Consider the following 16,189-nt stretch of genomic DNA (forward strand, 5'->3'; position numbering starts at 1 on the left):
CTATGGGGATTTTCTCCTGCTCTGGACAGTTCCTGATACGGGCATCAGGTGTCAGCAGAGAGCACTGTGGAGAAGACGGAAAAAAAAAATGTAAAAAGAAAAGATAGAGATGCTAAAATGTACTGGAAGGGTAAAATTTTAAAAAAATGTTTTCCACCAGAGTACCCCTTTAAATCATACCCTTTTCACATTAAATAAGAAAAATATTTAAAAACATTTAGTGGAGCTGCATGTGGAATTGTGAAATTGTCAGAGCTATTAAAATATAGCAATATGGAAACCCGCACAGTGAACTGCGTAAATGGAAACATATCTGAAACGCCAGAATTGATTATTTTTGGTCACATCATCACAGTTTAATCTACTTAGAAATAAAACAGATAAAAACAAACTGAAAATGTAAAAAATTATATATAATTTTTTTTTTAAGTCTTAAAATAGAACAGAAGCCATATAAATTGGATTCCACTGTTATAGTACCGACCCACAATTTAACATGTTGGGTTTTATCGTAAGGTGCATTGTGGAAAAAATGGAAAATCTGCTAAATTGTGTTTCTCGGTCGGAAACCATTGGGGGACACAGACCGTGGGTATATGCTCTTGCCTCTAGGTGGCGCTGACACTAGGCAAACATAAAAAGGTCGTCTCCTCCCGGCAGGCTATACCCCGCCTACTGGCCCTGAGCTTATCAGTTTCAGCTTAGTGTCCTAGGAGGCAAGACACAGGTCTGGAGTTCTCCAGACCTGGTCTTCTCTTTTTCTTGTTTTATAGTTAGGGACTGTTTTAGTTTCTTACATTCATTTTATTTTTCACTGTTTTTAGGTGGGGGTTCAGGAGCATGGCGCTACCTGTTCCCCCATATGCGGCTAAGGGGCACGGGACATAAGTTACAAATGCACCGTTAACTCCTTCCCGCCAACGGCCAGCACCTGGGGTAGTACCGTTGGGTCCAGGTCCCCCTATATTCCCTGCTCGTCCTGGTCTGTAGCAGCCTGACGTGATACAGGCATCCATAAGTCTGGCTGAAGATATCTTCGGGTGGAAGACATCTTCAGGTGAGTATGGTGCTAGGTGAGTATGTTTACCCCCCCCCCCTCATCCCCACTACCTGGAGTGTTTAATTACAGGGGCACTCCTTTTTATTATTTCTAATGGGCTTGCAACCTCTGGAGACCCCTAGAAGTATGTGTGCCCCCCCCCCCCGCGCCCTGCCTGGACGCCGGCAAGGTGTTTCTCTGCTCCATGAACGGGAGCTTACTATTGGGGCCACTCTTTAGAAGACGGGGCACTCTTTTTATTACTCTGGGGACGAGCACTTCTGCAGGGTCGGGGCGACGGGACAGTGTTTCCCTCTCCCTCCCCGCCTCTACCTGTTCGGGGTGTTTACTTTCATTTTGAACTCTTACAGCCGGCGTCTCTCCCTGCATGCGGTCTGTTCGGCCGCTGCAGGGATCGCGCGGCTGGTTCTCTCCTCCGGCTAAGGTGCCGGAGTTGGTGTACAGTTAAGGGGACATGGTGGCCGCGGTGTCGGAGCTTCGGCCGCGTGTGCCGAAGGCTTCACCCACCGCTCACATTCCCCTATGACAGTTCAGCGCGCGCACCTAGGGGTCACTGATAAGCCTATCAGCTGGTGCGCACGCCCAGGGGTCATTTTTAGCCAATAGGCTGGTTTCTGGGAGGCGGCCTGCCTTTGCTGGTGGCTGGCTCCTCCCCCCCTGATTCTCCTGCCCCTGGTAGTACGTTGGTCCCTTCTTTGGTGGCTCCACTCTCCCCTTCTTCTTCTGGGGTAGTCTTTTCTTCCCCTTCAGTGGCAGATCGTCACCACCGACGCAAGTCTCCTGGGTTGGGGTAGGGGTTTTCGGGACATGACGGTCCAGGGTCGCTGGTCCCCTTGGGAAGTCCGTCTCCCCATCAATATCCTGGAGCTTCAGGCGATCTTCCTTTGCCTCCTCCATTGGGAGCATCTCCTTCAGGGTCGACCAGTCCGGGTTCAGTGGGACAATGCGATGGCTGTTGCATATATCAATCGCCAAGGCGGCACCCGGAGTCGCTCTGCGATGGAGGAGATCTCCAAGATTCTCCTCTGGGCCGAGGCTCTGGTTCCTGCTCTGTCGGCGATCCACATCCCGGGCGTGGACAATTGGGAAGCGGACTTTCTCAGCCGCTCCTCGGCGGATCCGGGGGAGTGGTCTCTCCACCCGGAGGTGTGTTCACAGATTTGCGACCGTTGGGCGACCCCGGTTGTGAATCTTTTCGCATCTCGCCTCAACAGAAGGGTTCCCCTCTTTGTAGCAAAATCGAGGCATGCCCTGGCGGTAGATGCTCTGGTCATCCTGTGGTCGTCCTTCCGACTCCCTTATCTGTTTCCGCCTCTTTCCCTCCTGCCCAGGGTTCTGAGTAAACTCAAGGCAGAGGGAGTCTCAGCCATTCTGGTGGCCCCAGACTGGCCCAGACGCGCGTGGTACGCAGACGTGGTCCAGCTGGCCAACGACGTGCCGCTGCGCCTACCACTTCGTCCTGATCTTCTTTTTCAAGGTCCCCTTTGCCACCCCAATTTACTGTCATTGCATTTGACAGCGTAGCGGTTGAAACCGCGGCATTGAAGTCCCGCGGGTTTTGTGAAGGGGTTATTCGTACTATGCTTCGGGCACGCAAACCTTCCTCGGCCAGGATTTTACCACCGCACCTGGAAAGCTTATTTTCGGTGGTGCGAGGTGCAAGTTTTTTCTCCGGTGGTGTTTTCCTTTCCGCGCCTTATTGCCTTTCTTCAGGCGGGTCTGGATCAGCATTTGACCCACAGTTCACTCAAGGGTCAGGTGTCTGCTCTTTCTATCCTTTTCCAACGGCAGTTGTCTTCTAATTCCCATGTCCGCACCTTTTTGCAGGGTGTGGCCCGCATGGCTCCTCCTTTTCAGTCTCCCACGCCTCCGTGGGACTTCAATCTGGTGCTTGGAGCCTTGAGGGAGGCTTCTTTCGAGCCCCTTAGGGTTGCCCCCCTTCGTATTCTCTCGTGGAAGGTCGCTTTTCTCATTGCCATCACTTCTATCCGGAGGGTCTCGGAACTAGCGTCACTTTCCTGCCGTTCCCCCCTTTTGGTGCTTCATCAGGATAAGGTGGTTTTCCGCCCACCTCCTTCCTTCCTGCCCAAGGTAGTTTCCTCCTTTCATGTGAACGATGAGCTCGTTCTTCCTTTCTTTTGCCCTTCTCCTTCCAATGCCAAGGAGGGTTCTCTTCACACCCTTGATGTGGTCCGAGCAGTCCGGATTTATCTTTCGGTCACCTCCTCTTTTCGCCAGGGGGACTCCTTTTTCGTGATTCCTGAGGGTAGTTGTAAGGGTCTTCCGGCTTCCAAGCCGACCATTTCTCTGTGGATTCGCTCGGCCATTTCGGAATCGTACCGCCGCAAGGCCAAGGTTCCACCCTTTCGGGTGACGGCACATTCCACACGCTCTGTTGGGGCTTCTTGGGCTCTCCGTAATAGGGCTTTGGCCCTGCAAGTCTGTAAAGCGGCCACCTGGTCGTCCTTGCATACGTTCACAAAATTCTATCAAGTGCATACTTTTGCGTCGGCTGATGCTAGTTTGGGCCGCAAGGTGTTGCAAGTGGCAGTAGCATCCTCCTCCTGCTTGATTTTGGGTTGAGTAGGCAGGGTATAGCCTGCCGGGAGGAGCTGACCCTTTTTTTTTGTTTGCCTAGTGTCAGCGCCTCCTAGCGGCAAGAGCATATACCCACGGTCTGTGTCCCCCAATGGATCCTCCGAAAAAGAGATTTTACGGTAAGCATAAAAAATCTACTTTTTATGTGAGGCCCCTGGGGAGGCTGTGAATGGAGATTCTCATTTCAGAGCTGACATTTCCTGTACTGACCCTTTCCTCTTACTGGTTTCATAGTAGGATGGGCTGATACCAGTGTCATGTGATTAGGATGCGTTCTTTGCCTCTGTAAGTAACAGATGGTCATGTTCACTGACAGCAATTATTGTTTTGTTTCCCAATAGGTGCAGCTAAAAATCCACAGACGCCAATACCAAAAGTAGGCAGTCAGCCGCAAAATCCTGGAGGTGAGGATTTCTATTGTGCCAGAATTGTGGCGCACTGAATGGGCAACACTTTTATTTGTGCCAGAGAGGATAGTAAATGTTTGTCACACTTGACAGTTTCCAAATGGAGCTTGGCTAAGGATTGTCTACTTTTAAGCCACCCTTACAATAGATGCTTTTTTTGGTGTATAAAAGTGGCGCATTGTAAGCCAAGCTAGAATTGGTGTAAAACTTTTAGACGTGGACAGTGTCATGGTGCATTACTTACATGAAAAAAATTTAATAATGAACATGCCCAAGAATAGTAAATCCATGCCCAAACATGGCTCGTCTAAAAGATAGAAGTGCAAAAATAAACAATTTGTCAATCCTTCCCAGACCCTTAAAGACATAACATAAAAAAAAAAAAAATTAAAAAAAAGCTTTAGGTGAACATTATCTATGCAGTCACATGACTTATACTTGATGCATATGCTTTTTCAAGGATTATAATATTTGAAGGGAAGGGCAGTGTACTGACAAAAGAGAAAAACATTGTTTAACCTCTTAAAATATCAGTCTTACTAATAAACTTTTGACATGTTGTCCAGTCATATTAAAAGAATAGACTGCATCTAATTTTTTAAAAGACATAACATACAACATAATCTGGCCTCCTGCTGCCATGGCGACTAACTGGAGCCCACGATCACATTACAGGATCACCGTTGGTGTACAGGGGCTGCCCTTATCATGGCATCTATGGAGTTAATGCTGCCGAGACCGGCGCCATCCTGGTCTCAGCAGCTGTGGCGGGACCCCGGCTGTGATTGACAGCCGGGTCCCGCCGGTGATCTCCTGCAGCGGATCGCACTGTGAAGGAGATAACTAGGACTTATGCATACGTTCTAGGGCGGGAAGGGGTTAACAATAGTAACAATATTAATAAATATCATCATTATTATTAACAATAATTTATTACTATAATTATTAGTAACAATACTACTAATAATAATTAAAATTATCATATTTAATATTAACACTGTTAATAATAATAATTATAACTATTATTTTTAATATTAGTAATATTAATAATAAAAATAATTCACTATTGTTAATAATTATAATCCTAATCATTATTAGTATTGGTACTAGTAATTGTTAATAATAACAATAGTAAATGATACATTTATGTTTGTGCCTGAAAGAATAGTAAAACGCGTCACACTCAACACTTACCATGATCTCACAAGGCCCATGGCTAAAGATTGATTATGTTGAAGCCAGATTTACAAAACAGATTAGACGCTTTTTGGTGTATGAGTGGCGCATTTCTAGGCCTCTTACACATTGCTGTAGACCACTGCGATATGAATCTGTCTGCAATCCTTTCATAACGACAGGAGTTTAACTGAGAAAAAAAAACAGGGCATGCATTATTTCTTTCTCTGCCAAACTCTGGTAACCTACCGGATCCCGATGTACCCTATTTAAGTCAATGGGTTCCCTTGGGACCTAGAGGAGTCAGTTGTGCTCCGACCCATTTTGGAGCTGTTTGGGGCAAAATAAAATGGGATGGAGCACAACAGCAATGTGAACATAGCCTAAGCTGGAAATGGTATAAAAAGAATTAAGAGTTAGACACTTTCATGGCGCATTACTGACATGACCCAAACTTATCTTGTTTAAAAGGAATATTCCTCTCGGACCTAATAGTAATAGTACTGACCCACAATTTAACAGGTTGGTTTTTATCGTAAAGTGCATTGCATTAAAAAGGGAAAATCTGCTAAATTGTGTTTTATGTACTGACCTTTCCTGTACTGACCCTTTCCTCTTACTGGTTTCATAGTAGGATGGGCTGATACCAGTGTCATGTGATTAGGATGCGTTCTTTGCTTCTGTAAGTAACAGATGGTCATGTTCACTGACAGCAATTATTGTTTTGTTTCCCAATAGGTGCAGCTAAAAATCCACAGACTCCAATACCAACAGTAGGCAGTCAGCCGCAAAATCCTGGAGGTGAGGATCGTGGGGGAGATTTATCAAAACCTGTCCAGAGGAAAAGTTGCTCAGTTGCCCATAGCAACCAATCAGCTCGCTTCTTTCATTTTTAACAAGGCCTCTGCAAAATGAAAGAAGAAATCTGACTGGTTGCTATGGGCAACTGGGCAACTTTTTCTCTGGACAGATTTTGATAAATCTCCCCCCTTGTGCTAGAATTGTGGCGCACTGAATGGGCAACACATTTATTATAACGTTTGTGCCAGGGAGGATAGTAAACGTTTGTCACACTTGACACTTTCTAAGTGGAGCGTGGCTAAGGATTGTCCATTTTTAAGCCACCCTTACAAAACAACTAGATGCTTTTTTTGGTGTATAAAAGTGGTGCATTGTAAGCCAAGCTAAAATTGGTGTAAAACTTTTAGATGTGAACAGTGTCATGGTGCATTACTTACATGAAAAAAATTTAATAATGAACATGCCCAAGAATAGTAAATCCACGCCCAAATTTGGCTTGTCTAAAAGATAGAAGTGCAAAAATAAACACTTTTAGTAAATTCTTCCCAGACCCTTAAAAAGTACCTGTCTTGATCTTAAATTAAATGTTATAATCCTCCCAGTTCACTGTCCTCATCATGATAAACCACCCCCTGCCTTTATTTTTATTATTTGTTTGTTTTCTTCCTTGAAATCGCTCTGTATTTTCTGCTCAGTCAGATTCACAGACTGGGAAGGGGCGTTCCCCAGCAGGCGTGACATCATCTGAAGCCATACAGGGGAGAACTTCCTCCCTCACTCTGCTAAACAGAGCAGTTCAGTGTTTGAGATAAGCTATGATTGGATAAGGCTGCACACACCCCCTCAGCATTTCTTGTGTTTGGACTTCTTCCAGGCCAGCAGGAGTCCAAAGTCTGTGCAAGAGATGGGGTGAAATGTGCTCTGGACAAGTAGGGGGAGACTCCTAGTGGCAGCTTTTTTAAACACAAAACATAGAAAACTTCATTTCTCTATCAGCTCCATTGGGGGACACAGACCATGTGTGTATGCTGCGGTCACCAGGAGGTTCGACACTATGGCAACAAGAAAAGTCAGCTCCTCCCAGCAGGGTATACCCGCCCACAGGCACCTGAGGTAATCAGTTTTAGCTTAGTGTCTTAAGGAGGTGGAAATGGTCTGGAGTTCTCCAGACCAGGTCTTATGTTTTATTATTTTCCTAGTTTTAGGGATGTTAGTTTTTTATTCTGTTTCTTTTCTGTTTTCAGGTAAGGATTCAGGAACTGCGGCTCACTGTCTCCCCGTTGCGATTGAGGGGGCACAGACATTGCGTATATGCGCTGTTAACCCCCTCTCACTAACGGTCAGCGCCTGGGGTAGTACCTCATGGGTCCGGGTCCCCCTATTCCCTGCTCGCCTCGCTCGCACATGGTAGCCCGGCGTGATGCAGGTGACAAAAAGCTGACTGAAGACTTCATAGGAAGACTTCATTAGGTAAGTTCTTCTGACTGAGGTAAGTATATTTCCCTTTCTCCCTTAGGTGTGAATTTGCAACCTCTGGAGACCCTCAGTTTTTGGCCCACCTTTCTCATGGGTATAATGGGGTTGGCATGGACAGGGGGCTTTCTTTATTCTGGGGTGAGCAGTGGCAGTTTTGTGTGTAAGGGGCACAGTTTATTTCACTGGCCATTTGTATGTGTGCTTTTTTATGACGGAACTAGAGCAGACCTTTAGCGCCGCTGACAGCCGCGGCGTTGCTCTTCTCTGCGGGTGCACAGAGCGCCGGCTTACTTTCGTTTTCAGCACCTTTCGGCAGTGTGACTCCCCCTTTTTTGTTTTTCCGGAAGGTCGTCAGACAGGACAACCTGCTTCTGCGGCCACTATTTTTCGGTGGATCCGGTCTGCTATTTCGGGAGCTTACCGCTGCAAGGGGAAGATCCCACCCTTCAGGGTTTTGACTCATTCTACCCGTTTTTCGGGGGAATCCTTGGCCCTCCGCTACGTGGCTTGGGCCTTGCAGTTCTGTAAGACGTCCGCGTGGTCGTCTTTGCACTCTTTCTCAAGGTGCTAGCAGATTCATACCTTCGCATCAGCGGATGCTACTCTGGGCTGTAAGATGTTGCAGACGGCGGTGGTCCCAATGTCCACCTGTCTGATTCCTTACCCACCCAAGGGAAAGCTTTTGTACGTCCCATGGTCTGTGTCCCCCAATGGAGCCGATAGAGAAAAGGAGATTTTTTTATGCTTACAGTAAAATCTCTTTCTCGAAGGATCCATTGGGGGACACAGCTCCCCCCCTTTTTTCTGGTGTTCCTATTTCAGTTATCTGTCCGAAGTTGTGTTCAGTTGCCTTTTCTGGTGATTGCTCTGACATTTTGTGGCTTTCTCTTGACCTGTCGGTCTTCTCCTATTGCTCTGGGACTAAAACTGATTACCTCAGGTGCCTGTGGGCGGGTATACCCTGCTGGGAGGAGCAGACTTCTCTTGTTGCCATAGTGTCGAACCTCCTAGTGACAGCAGCATACACCCATGGTCTGTGTCCCCCAATGGATCCTTCGAGAAAGAGATTTTACGGTAACCATAAAAAATCTTTTTTTCTTTTTTTATATATATATATATATATATATATATATATATATATATATATATTTATACATATATATAATAAACAAAGTACATTAGAAAGATTTTTTGATTTACCATAAGGAGTGCAATCCCAATAATTAGTTTTCATGATAGTGCCCATTTAAAGAGTACCTGTCATAAAACCATATTTTCTAAACTAACTTGGATTATATTCCCTAACTACTCCTAACAAAATTTTTCCGAGCTTTAAAAAGCACTGTTTCTTGGTCGGCTCCATTGGGGGACACAGAGACCGTGGGTATATCTTCCTACCCCTAGAAGGCTGACACTAGGCATACAAAAGGAAAGTCTGCCCCTCCTGGCAGGATATACCCCGCCTACTGACCCTGAGCTAATCAGTTTTAGCTTAGTGTCAGTAGAAGGCAGACACAGGTCTGGTGTTCTCCAGACCTTGTCTTCTTTTTAATTTTTTAGAGCTAGGGCCTGTTGGAGGTTCTTTTCTCCTTTATTTCCTTGTTTTTAGGTGGGGGTTCAGGAGCATGGTGCTACCTGTTCCCCCATATGTGGCTAAGGAGCATGGGGCATAGTGTATTCTGTTAACCCCTTCCCACCAACGGTCAGCGCCTGGGGTTGCACCTTGAGTCCGGGTGCCCCAACCTACCCTGCTCGTCCCGCTGTCTCAGCCTGACATGACGCAGGTGACAAATAGCTGGCTGAAGACATCTTGAAGAGCCTTCATCTCACGGTACAGACTCTGTCTGCCTTCTAATGGGTGATCAACAAGGAAAAGTCCAACCTTTCTCCCTTTCAGTCCCTTGTCTTCCTGGGTCTCCGTTTCGACACAGCGGCCACCCGAGTTCGTCTTCCGTTGGACAAGTGTCGCTCGCTATCAGAGGGTGTCCGTCGTCTACGGCATCAGGGGCGGTCTTCTCTCCCCCTCCACTGGCAGGTCGTCACGACCGATGCAAGTCTTCTGGGCTGGGGAGGTGTGTTTCGGGACCTAATGGTCCAGGGTCGCTGGTCCTCTCTGGAGACTTGCCTCCCCATCGATCTTCTGGAGCTCCGTGCCATTTTTCTTTGCCTCCTCCATTGGGAGATGCTCCTACAGGGTCGTCCTGTTCGAGTCCAGTCGGACAACGCCAGGGCAGCACATGCAGTCGCTCAGCGATGGCGGAGGTCTCCAGGGATTCTGCTCTGGGCCAAAACTCCAGTTCCCTCCATCTCGGCGATCCGCATTCCGGGAGTGGAGAATTGTTAAGCGGACTTTCTTAGCCTCTCTTCTGCAGATCCAGGGGAGTGGTCTCTCCATCCGAAGGTCTTTGAGCAGATCTGCGATCTGTGGGAAACCCTGAACGTGGTTTCGCCACAACAGACAGGTTCCTTGCTTTGTCACAAAGTTTTGCGACCCTCTGTCTCTGGCAGTGGACGTGCTCGTGATCCCGTGGTCGTCCTTCAGCCTTCCTTACTACTTTTCTCCCCTCCCTCTCCTGCCCAGGGTTCTGAGGAAACTCAAGGCGTAGGGCATATCCGCCATTCTGGTGGCTCCCGACTGGCCCAGACGGGCGTGGTACATAGACGTAGTTCGTCTAATCACCGACATACCCCTGTGTCTTCCAGTTCATCCCTATCTGCTCTCCCAGGGTCCTCTCTGCCGCACCAATTTACTGTCGCTGCATTTGACGGCGTGGCGGTTAAAACCATGGTTTTGAGAGCTCGGGGGTTTTCTACCAGGGTGAATTGCACCATGCTTCGGGTGTGTAAACCTTCTTCCGTTAGGATTTACCATCACACTTGGCGGACCTATTTCCGGTGGTGCGAGGCTCGGGCTGTCTCCCCGGTAATTTTTTCCTTTTCTTGCCTTCTTGCAATCCGCTTGGCACTCAGCTCTCTTAAGGGTCAAGTGTCAGCTCTTTCTATTCTTTTTCAGCGGCCTTTGGCTTCCAACTCTCACATCTGCACTTTCCTGCAGAGCGTTGCCCATGTGGCACCGCCATACAGGTCTCCCACTCCTTCTTGGGATCTCAACCTGGTGCTTAGCGCCTTGAGGGAGGCTCCGTTCGAACCTCTCAGGGACGCCTCTCTTCGCATCCTTTCGTGGAAGGTCGCCTTCCTCATTGCGATTACCTCCACTAGGTGGGTCTCCGAGATGGTGGCTCTCTCTTGTCGCTCTCCCTTGGTCATTTTTAGGCTGCCTCCCTCCTTCTTGCCCAAGGTGGTTTTCTTCTTTCACGTGAACAATGAAATTGTTCTCCCTTCATTTTGTCAGGCTCCAGCCAACTCTAAGGAGCGGTCCCTATATATTCTGGACATTGTTTGAGCTGTCCAGATCTATCTTTCCATCACCTCCTCCTTTTGGCAGGGTGACTCCTCCTTTGTGATTCCAGAGGGTCGTCGCAAGGGTCTTCCGGCTTCCAAGGCGATCATCTCAGGGTGGATCCGTTCTGCCATCTTGGAATCGTACCGTCGTAAAGGTACCTGTTTGGGTGACTGCGCATTCCACGCGTTCCGTTGGGGCTTTTTGGGTGCTTCGCAATAGGGCTTCGGCCTTGCAAGTCTGTAAGGCGGCCACCTGGTTGTCCTTGCACACCTTCACTAAATTCTACCAGGTGCACACTTTTGCGTCAACTGCCGCCGGTTTGGGTTGCAAAGTGTTGCAGGCAGCAAGGCTTAGTCTTCTGCCTGATTCTGAGTTGGGTATTTTTCCCACCCCGGGGACTGCTATGTTATGTCCCATGATCTCGGTGTCCGCCAATGGAGCCGAAAAGTAGTACATTTTTTTTAATGCTTACCAGAAAATCTCTTTCTCGGAAGATCCATTGAGGGACACAGCACCCACCCATTGTGTTTGTTGCTTATGGTTCGATTTTCTGTCCGAAGGGGTTGTTTTTGGTTCTTTTTTTGTCTGGTTCCCTCGGACTCCTGCTGGTTTCTTTCTCTGTCGGTCCTCTCCTACTGCTTTGGGACTAAACTGATTTAGCTCAGGGTCAGTAGGTGGAGTATATCCTGCCATGAGGAGCCGACTTTCTTTTTGTATACCTAGTGGCAGCAAGATATACCATGGTCTCGGTGTCCCCCAATGGATCTTCAGAGAGAGAGAGATTTTACGGTAAGCATAAAAAATCCTTCATACCTTTCCCCTTGCTCACATATCAGGGAATTTATCAATCTGTCTAGACAGTTTTTTTGTCTAAATTTTTCGCAGGAAAAGTCTCTGGCTTACCTTGTTTGACTTCCTGCAACTTTTCATTTAGACTGTTCAATTTTTCTGATCATGAAGTGATCTGATTTTAGATAGATTTCAGTAGTCACTAATTTATCATGTGCAACTTTTCTGCCAAAAGTTTCAAAAAAGTTGCACGGACAGTTTTAGAAGAAATCAAAGGGCAATTCAACCCTGCCCTATATAACTCCATGCGACAATTGTATTAAGGTATGTGCGATTTTAATACAATTGTTGCACGTCCGCCACTGCTCTGTGACATTTATTCAGAGCAGTTCAGTGGGCATACATCAAAGTCTGTGCGCCAATTGATAAATTTGGCACACAGCCGCCACTTTCCCCACAACTTTTTCTAAACTGAAAAAGTTCAGTTTTGATGCTCCTCATTGTGTGAGTTCCTGGCAGGAGAAAGTGGGTGTTCCCCAGCAGGTGCAATATCACTGAAGCCTGTGAGAGCTGTGCCTCACCATGCCCCGAATGCACTTCCTGAGTTTGGTCTCCTGCCAGGCTGGGAGGAGACCAAACTAACTGTTTGACTTGCCGCAGAAAGCAGAACAGAGCCACCTAGTGGAAGTTTTTTCAATCTCATTAAAAACATATAAAGGTTGCGAATTTTAACATCAAGTAAATGGCAAAGTGTCTTATAATTACATAAGGAACAATATACAGTGATCCCTCAGCATATTATGGTAATTCGTTCCAAATGAACCATCGTTACTTGAATGTTGAGGGATCCGTGCAATAGTAATAAAGAATGTCCCCCCCCCCCCCCCCCCCCCTCTCTCAAGACAGTCACCGCTGCCCTGGATCGTCGCTCTCATCGACGTGATGACGACGAAGGAGAGCGACTGCTATGCAGCGGAGCCTGAAGAGAATGGTCTGGGGCGGCCGGATTGCCGTTTATGCGATGGCCCCAACATACAATAACATTTTGTATGTTGATGCTGCCTCAACATGCGATGGCCTCTGAGAGGCCATCGTATGTTGAAATTATCGTAGGTCGGGGGATCAATGTATTAACAGTTTAGTTTGGTGACTGGTACTCTCTAAAGACGTAACAACAAAAAAATGCTTTAGGTGAACTTAAACTTTACACAGTCACATAAGTTATACTTGACACATATACTTTTACTAGGATTATAATATTTGAAAGGAAGGGGAGTGTACTGACACCTGCTGTTTGTCATGCAACTCGCATGAGTGTGAAAAACATTGTTTAACCCTTTAAAGTATCCCTTCATACTAATAAAATTTGGCATGTTGTCCAGTCATATTAAAAGATTAGACTGCATCTCATTTTTTAACCCCTTAAGGACTCGGCCCATTTGGATCTTAAGGACTAAGACAATTTTATTTTTACGTTTTCGTTTTTTCCTCCTCCCCTTCAAAAAATCATAACTCTTATATTTTCATCCACAGACTAGTATGGGGCTTGTTTTTTGCGCGACCAGTTGTCCGTTGTAATGCCATCACTCACTTTACCATAAAATGTATGGCACAACCAAAAAAATACTATTTGTGTGAGGAAATTAAAAAGAAAAACGCAATTTAGCAAATTTTGGATGGTTTTGTTTTCACGCCGTACAATTTATGGTAAAAATGACGTGTTCTTTATTCTCTGGGTCAATACGATTAAAATGATACCCGTGATAACATACTTTTCTATTACTATTGCGCAAACTTTTTAACCAAATTAGTACGTTTAAAATCCCACTATTTTGAAGACATATAACTTTTTCATTTTTCCATATAAGCGGTTGTATGAGGGCTCATTTTTTGTGCCGTGATCTGTACTTTTTATTAATACCATATTTGCTTATGCAAAACTTTAATTAAATTTTTTATAAATTTTTGGGGGAATAAAATGTTATAAAAAAGCAGTTATTTTGTACTTTTTTTTTTTTTTACGTTCACGCCGTTCACCGTACGGGATCATTTACATTTTATTTTAATAGTTCGGATATTTGCGCATGCGGCAATACCAAATAGCACTGATCAGCATTATCGGTCATCTTCTGCTTTGGTCTGCGGGAAGGCAGATCAGAGCAGAAGACTCCCGGAAGGCAGCGGAGCCAGGTGAGGGGACCTCTGTCTGCCGTGCTGGATGATTGGATCGCCGCGGCAGCGCTGCGGGCGATCCGATCATCCTGTTAAGTGACCGCAATGCTGCAGATGCCGTGATCTGTATTGATCACGGCATCTGAGGGGTTAATGGCAGACATCCGCGGGATCGCGGGTGTCCGCCATTACTGGCGGGTCCCTGGCTGCGATCCACAGCCGGGACCTGCCGCGCATGATGCCGGCATCGCTCCGATGCCTTCGGTTATGCTCAGGACGTAAATGTACGTCCTGGTGCGTTAAGTACCACATCACCAGGATGTACATTTACGTCCTGCGTCGTTAAGGGGTTAAAAGACATAACCTATAACAAAAGCTTTATAAATTGAGAACCGCTGTAAATGTACCGACAGAATAACATTTCAGTTTTAGAGTTAAGTGCCGAAAAATTCAAAAACCTGCAAAATTGCATGTTAAATGTGAGGTCCCTAGGGGAGTCCATGAATAGATTTTCTCATTTCAGAGCTGACATTTCCTATATTCGCCCATTCCTTTCACTGGTCTGTTGGTAAGATGGGCTGATACCAGTATCATGTCATTAGAATACGTTCTCTGCCTCTGAAGAAGCAATGGATGGTCTTGTTTACTAAAAGAAAGTGATTTGTTTTTATTTCCTAATAACAGGTGCAGCTATAAATCCAAAGCAGCCAATACCAACAGTAGGCAGTCAACCCCAAAATCCTGGAGGTGAGGATCTGTACTATCTATTGGCATATAATGGGCCATAAAGTGAACCAGCGCATAATGTAATTTAATGAAGATCTAAAAATCTAAATCACGCAGACCTAAAATAACATTCACTTTTCATCCAGCATATGAATAAATGTAAGTCCAACATATATAGTGCTGTCAGGTGTTTCTGTACCAACTCCCCATAAACACCTGACAGCACTACAAGCTATATGTTGGACTTACATTTATTCATAAGCTGGATGAAAAGTGAATGTTATTTTAGGTCTGCATGATTTAGATTTTAAGATCTTCATGAAATTGTAGGAATCTATTTGCTAGCGGAGTTCATGTTTCCATTGTATCAGTTATTCTAAGTTTCATTCATGAGTTATAGTATTGTATTAATTTGTTGTATTTTTTATCCCTTTCACAAGGGCCCTGTGATCAGGTTTAATTTCTAAATAATTTTATTTGCTTTTTGCTTAAATATCGTGTACTTCTTGCATGATCTCTCATATATATGAGTGTTAGGGTCCCATCCGAAATGAGGCCACCTCTGCGTGGTGGATGGGGGAAACGTTTTGATCAAAAAGTGCGCTAAGAGCCTCCATTTTTTGACCAAGAGTCAAAGAGCCTTCTTTTTGTATACTTTGTATTTACCACAGCAGCATGCACCCGTGTATTAGGTAGTTGTGCTGGCTATTTTTCTTTTTGTTTTGACAGGAATTCTTTGGTATATTATTTTAATTCTTTTACACCATAGGGTAAAGGGGTTCATCCAGTTAACCTCGGTTATTTAGCTGTGAGCTGCACACAAATTCATTCTATTTTTATATAATGGGCCACGTTTACTATGCCTGCTGTGCGTAGATAGAGGGATTAGAAAGATATGAGAGAGAGGATGGATGGATGCATAGATAGATAGATATGAGATGGATGGAGAGATAGATATGAGATGGATGGAGAGATAGATATGAGATGGATGGAGAGATAGGAGATAGATAGATATGGGATAGATAGATAGATAGATAGATATGGGACAGATTGATGGATATGAGAGAGAAGGATGGATATGAGAGATAGGAGATATGGAGATAAATCCACAGTGAAAACAGCAGCACTCAAAAATGTGTGAAGTAGGGTGGCTTTTATTCACCAAAACATCACAGACGCTGATTAAATCAGAGAAGCTGAATAATTTGGTGAATACAAGCCACCCTACTTCACACATTTTTGAGTGCTGCTGTTTTCACTGTGGATTTATCGGACCCTGACCAGGTTATTCCAGCTTGCACCAACCATATGTTCCCAATGCTGCCCATTTTTCTGAAGATGATAGATAGATATGGAGATAGATAGATATGGAGATAGATAGATAATGGAGATAGATAGATATTGGAGCTAGATAGATAGATAGATATGGAGATAGATAGATAGATAGATATGGAGCGAGATAGATAGATATGGAGCGAGAGATATGGAGAGAGAGAGAGAGAGAGAGAGATGAGCGAGAGAGAGAGAGATGAGCGAGAGAGAGAGAGAGATGAGCGAGAGAGAGAGAGAGATGAGCGAGAG

At 45.6% G+C, this 16,189-nt stretch overlaps 1 protein-coding gene across 6 annotated transcripts in view; it reads left to right on the forward strand.

Moving 5' to 3' along the window:
• The window catches only part of LOC130367886 (A-kinase anchor protein 8-like), a 45,755-nt gene that overhangs the window by 11,855 nt on the left and 17,711 nt on the right, over window positions 1-16,189 (forward strand). For 2 of the 6 annotated variants that reach the window (XM_056570850.1, XM_056570848.1), the window contains exons 7-9: window positions 3,997-4,062; window positions 5,980-6,042; window positions 14,567-14,629. In XM_056570850.1, coding sequence (XP_056426825.1) covers window positions 3,997-4,062; window positions 5,980-6,042; window positions 14,567-14,629 — 192 coding nt within the window. The remainder of the gene's footprint in view (window positions 1-3,996; window positions 4,063-5,979; window positions 6,043-14,566; window positions 14,630-16,189) is intronic. The other 4 variants (XM_056570849.1, XM_056570851.1, XM_056570853.1 and 1 more) reach the window with 4 other exon arrangements.

The sequence above is a fragment of the Hyla sarda genome, chromosome 4, assembly GCF_029499605.1.
Source record: "Hyla sarda isolate aHylSar1 chromosome 4, aHylSar1.hap1, whole genome shotgun sequence".
NCBI lineage: Eukaryota > Metazoa > Chordata > Amphibia > Anura > Hylidae > Hyla > Hyla sarda.